Source organism: Cyprinodon variegatus, unplaced genomic scaffold (genome assembly GCF_000732505.1).
Source record: "Cyprinodon variegatus isolate N-32 unplaced genomic scaffold, C_variegatus-1.0 Scaffold534, whole genome shotgun sequence".
NCBI classification, from domain to species: domain Eukaryota; kingdom Metazoa; phylum Chordata; class Actinopteri; order Cyprinodontiformes; family Cyprinodontidae; genus Cyprinodon; species Cyprinodon variegatus.
In genome coordinates, this window is record NW_015150987.1 from 269859 (window position 1) to 275437 (window position 5579).

Sequence of the window (5579 nt, forward strand, 5' to 3'; positions counted from 1 at the left end):
TAGTATGCCTTTAAGTGTGTCTCAGCCCCCCCTTCTGTGTCCACCATATTGGATCAGTCCATTCGCTGCACATGGTGCGCCATAACCATGTGGCTGGAATAGTATACAGGAACATCTGTGCAGAGTACGGGCTGGAAACCCAAAGGTCGAAGTGGGAAACGCCTCCAAAGATGGTAGAGATCCTGCGGGACTTCCAGATACAGACGGACTGAATGATAATGGCAAACCAACCGGACATTGTGTTGGTGGACAAAAAGCAAAGGAAACCCTTCGTGGTTGTCATAGCAATACCAAGCGACTGCAACATCAGGAAAAAGGAACACGAGAAACTATAGAAATACCAGGGGCTTTGCTTTAATCCCTGCATACTGTAGTTGTCACTATATAACTGTTGATTAAAATGTGAGAAATGGTAAATAAGGTCAGATTCCTTGGTTGTTCATCAAAGAGTTGATTCTGTCTCACCTGTCCCTCTCTGTCTGTCTCACCTGTACAGGTAGCAGGCAGGAAGGGCTTTCCTCATGTGATCTACGCCCGTCTGTGGCGTTGGCCCGACCTGCACAAGAATGAGCTGAAGCACGTGAAGTTCTGCCAGTACGCCTTCGACTTGAAGTACGACAGCGTGTGCGTCAACCCGTATCACTACGAGAGGGTGGCGTCCCCAACATCTACAGGTGAGCAAAGTTCATATTTTAACGGCTGATTGTAGGAGAGACACCGAGACAAATAAATGTTCCTGTCCAACATTTTAAACATGGACTGTATTATTTTCAGAAAAAAACAGGAAACAGGTGCAGCTGAATTGCACATTCCCATGTTCAGTACAGCAGCGCCCCCTGCTGTCTGTAGTCAGAAACCTGGAGCTGAGTCAACAAGTTATCACAGAAGGTCTGTTAAAGTCATAGGGAAGTCATATTTAAATGTCAAATCTTTCTGGCTTAAACATGTATATAGATGTATTCTTTATCAGGCTATATTGTCCCAAAAGTTAGAAAATTTCTATTATAAGAAAATCCTGTCTTAAATTCTTTAGGGTTTTTCCGTTATCTTCTGCAGGTCAGTTAGTTCTACGTCAGCCTGAACACCTAAATTCGGCCAATCATATATCAACGGTCATCTGTCAATCAAATTTTTTGGGAATTTCCCATTGGGAACCTGCTAGCACTAAGTTGCTAACTGGTTAGCAAGATGCTTCCGACAAACCGGCCACAACCAAACTTGCTTGCGAACCTTCCGCCACAACAATCCCGCCCCCTTGATAATCGACCAATCACATTCACTTTATTCAGTCGTGTAAAGTCGGGCACCACTCGACTTTAGAATTCGGAAATGCAACAGTTGGAACAGCCGCTTCACGACGACTTTAAGGCAGAAAACCACCAGTTGTATACAATTGCTTAATCTGTTTTTTTCCCACAAAAGTCTTGGACTAGGCAGGGTGAGCAGATCTGCACAGATTGTTTTCACTTCTGTCTCTGTGCTACTGTATATACGCATTAAAATAATTTTCCACATTTACCTTGGACAGATTATGAAAAGTCATTCTATGAAGAAAAGCGAGTCTGTGCAGCATCACAAACCAGAACAGATAGAGAATGTTCATATATCAAAAAAGTAATGAGATCTACGTCTAAAGAAAAGAAAAACAGTAATAAACGGCGTGGGACGGTTTCTATGGTGACTGAGGCAGGGAGGTGATTCTCAGAGAGAGATCTGGGAGGTTTATCCAAGTTTTTCTTTCTTTTATTCATAAAAAGGTGAGAGAGATAGTTACTTTTTTCCTTTTTTTTATCAGGATCAATACTTTATCTGTTTTCTGTCCCCCTAAACTCCTATCATGTGTAAAGTTTTCTACTTTATTGTTTCACTCATAGTTTTTGCAGCAGTTTGTCCTGTTTACTATATAAGCAACGAGCGACTCCAAAAGTGATTCTTTCTCCGTGAGATAAACAGATTTCATTTAATATTTTCCTCCAAAGCGGATGTGTTTCACTTTTTAACAGCGTCTCTCTTCCTGTCAGACCCATGGAATTGCTGCTGAATTGCTGCATATTCCGACTAAAATAGACAGGGGCTTCGTCTCAATCGGAGCTACGCTGCCCTCTAGTGTAACTTTGTGTGAGGTGTGATCATCCCCACTGACTTTCAATGAGAACTAAACACCACCACCACCTAAACGCACGATTTTCTGTCGGATCAAACACACAATTGGATTCGGGTATTCTGGCCTTTAGTTCACAGCAAAACAGAAATCTAAATAAGTAATATTTTTATTTATTTTTCTATTAAATCAACATAAATGACAGCACAGGATACATTTGCACAGTTATTGCACCAACCCAAAAGCCTCCCTCCCCTCACATTCATTCACCCACCTTGAATGAATTCATTCGTCCACAAATTACATTTTCAGAATAAACATTGGAGAACTTCTCATCGGTTTTTATATTTTCTGGCTTCATTATCAGTTTCAATAATAGAATTTTCTAAAGTTAAAAAATGATGAATAAATTAAATTAATTTTAAAGAAGTAAATACTAAATAAAAGCTTTTTTTAATTGAGGAGGAAAGTGAGACACTTTGCTAATGGAAAAAAGACAATTTGCATTCAGAATAGGAGAAAATATTGTATTGTCTTATTTCAAGTGCATATTATCTAATTATCTTATTTTGAGAGGAAAAACTGCTCATTCTATCAGCAAATCATCTTATTTATCTGCTCAGATTAAGGGAAAACACACTTAGTATAAGACATTTTTCCTTATTTCTCGATGGTTTTTGCAGCATAACATCTGGAAAGATCTGATAGGTTACTTCCAGCCAGCAGGGGTCGCTGTTTCTGAAAACATCAAACATAACCAGCTACTGAGTCTTTGCCTCCCCCTCATTCAGGTCCTCAGTCTCTGATTAAAGAAGAGTTCATGCAGGACTGTCTGCAGCTCGACCTGCCCCCCCATGCAGACCTGTACGGCCAGTCCCACCCTGTCAGCATGTATCCCAGCATGCCCCTGTCTCCTCCAGGTAAGCGTCTACTGTCTGTCCTCACCTGTGATTCAGGATGTGAAAAGTTTTGGCGTGTTGATTTCCTGCAGGAAGGAACTCCATGACGTGCGCAGCTCCGAGCGCTGCGGGTATCGGCGCGGCTCCAGAGGAGCCCGGGCTCCTGCAGATCACCATGCCTCAGAACCACGGGGGTCGGACCTCCCCACCTCTCACCCCACAGTCTGCTCACCCTGCTACGCCCACCTCCCCGCACCAGCAGAGCCCAGATTATAGCGGCACCCCTGTAGCTGGTAAGCCCTGTTCAATTCTCCTCCGTCTTCATGTCACACCTACAGAGGCAACATTTGGCGCAGCTAACTGACAGATTAGCTTCAGTCACATGTATTCTGCTAGAATATTAGCTTCACTTCAGGCTCGCAAATCCTGCTCAGGCAGCTTTCACTCAGGGTTACCAGATTTTACATATACAGTGTACATGAACATTATACATTAAACTCAACATAACATAGAGCTTTCAACTGGGAACCAATCAACCAATTGGCCCTTGGCCCCACCAAGTTAACCAATTTTTTTTTTATCTGTCACGCTCTCTTCTCTCGAAAATCGTCCACATCCCCCACACTTCTCCCACATGAGTATGTCGAAGTCTTAAACGATGTGTCAGCTTTTCCATAAACTAGATTTCTTCTATTATTCCAGTCCACCCAGGTCATATTTTTCCAATGAATGCAACATAAAATCTGTCTGTTATTCACTAAAAACAGCTCAAATATCAAGCTAACCTGTGTACAAACTGTAACAATGGCCGTTTCTCAATCTGCGTACTTGTGCGTTCTCGTGTACCCGTGAAACGTCATCAACCTCAGCCCTAGTACTGTTCCAATTTACAAGAAAAGCAGATCGAGAACAGATGGATGTTGTTCTCGCTCTTTACCCAGCATGCATCAGAGCAGACTTGTCCACTCATGAGATTGACAGCTGTCCCAGCATGCACTGCTGATGGAGGTTATTTTGTTTTATTTGGCAAAATATTAAATTGATTTGTGTTTAGCTGGTTCTTTATGATTTAAGGCAGTATGTGGGGGTCTGAGCGGCTCCGACAGTGTAACAATATTTGAAGGCAGGTTGGTAATCTGGATGAACTGACTGCACAGACCATGTTTTCAGGTGGACTTTCTCACTTAAAAACATATTCGAACTATTTTTTACCCACTGATCACAGCAAATATAGCAAAGCCGCTCTCTGCGATTGAACACAGTAGCAGCAGAAGCATCTGGACGGACTTTACTGGACGTCTCACCTTTATGTGGACAAGCATCAAAAATTAAGCAGCAGGAGCTTTTTTGCTGCTTTCAGCTCTTGCAGTCCGAACGTAGCATTATTCTTTAAAATAAGCCCAGCTACTCTCGATTTCATCCACCATCATTAAAATGCAAAGAAAGGATAGGGTAGCTCCGCCCAACTCAAGGGGGCCAGTCAGGAACTAGCTGTGGGACTTTCTCACTTCAAAATATATTAAAATCAGTTTTTACCCACTGATCACAGCAAATATAGCTGCCATTGTTACAGACAAGGAAAGGATAGGGTAGCTCCGCCCAACGCGCATCAGACCCACTTTTCGACCGCGCAGCTAGAGCAGCAGAGATGCTTCAGCCGCGCGTCAGAACTAAACTTTTAAAAGCATCATAAATGCAGCAGCATGCGTGTTTTCGCTGTTCCTGCTGCGTGCAACCTGAACGTAGCTTTAGAGGGATTGACTCTAATTCTGTTGTGTCTCTGCAGCCAACTGGGCAGGTAATGGCGCCGCCCCCTATACACCCACAGGACATCAGCACAGTGGGCGGAGCCACACGCAGCAGCCGGCACTACATCACCACCACACCCCCAACACCCATTTCTGTATGGCACCATGGGAGTACTACTGCAGGACATCTGGTATTGAATTTTACAGTGAAGCTCTGTAATACTGATTTAGTATTTGTCCCTGCAGGGTCACAGCATCACAGTACTCCTCCATATCCACAACCCGTCTCCAATCATCCAGGTGAGACACAACGAAACTCAGGTGTCTCTGCCTCTGTCACCTTTCACTCCTCTCTTTCGTGTCTCAGTCTATTTACGACCTTCCTATTTACGTCCTGTAGGTCCAGAGTTCTGGTGCTCCATCTCCTACTTTGAGTTGGACGTTCAGGTCGGTGAGATGTTTAAGGTCCAGTCCAGCTGTCCTCTGGTGACGGTGGACGGCTACGTTGATCCTTCAGGAGGAGATAGATTCTGTTTAGGACAGCTGAGCAACGTCCACCGAACTGCAGCTAGCCACCGTGCCAGGTGACCATTCACACCGGAACCAGCCACTGTGTTCAAACCAGTTCAGTCAGTTTGGGGTAGACCCTTTTAGACCATCTTTTTAGATTAATCCAGATTGGTTCATTCTGGTCCAAAACCAGTTCAAATTTCAGTGTAGAAAACTGATCATGGTCCGTTTAGGGTGGGCACTTTAGATGGATTTTGACCAATTTAAACCAGTTCAATCAGTTTGGGTTAGACCCGTTTAGACCATCTTTTTAGATTAATC

The 5579-nt window shown here is 43.5% G+C and overlaps 1 protein-coding gene across 1 annotated transcript in view; it reads left to right on the plus strand.

Annotated features, from left to right (window-relative positions):
- Positions 1-484: 484 nt before the first annotated feature.
- Positions 485-5579, plus strand: part of LOC107095262 (mothers against decapentaplegic homolog 4-like) — a gene marked incomplete at its 5' end in the record, with an annotated part of 9238 nt that continues 4143 nt past the window's right edge. The window contains 6 exons of the mRNA XM_015391282.1: positions 485-674; positions 2893-3021; positions 3093-3293; positions 4787-4903; positions 4995-5048; positions 5149-5332. Coding sequence (XP_015246768.1) covers positions 485-674; positions 2893-3021; positions 3093-3293; positions 4787-4903; positions 4995-5048; positions 5149-5332 — 875 coding nt within the window. The remainder of the gene's footprint in view (positions 675-2892; positions 3022-3092; positions 3294-4786; positions 4904-4994; positions 5049-5148; positions 5333-5579) is intronic.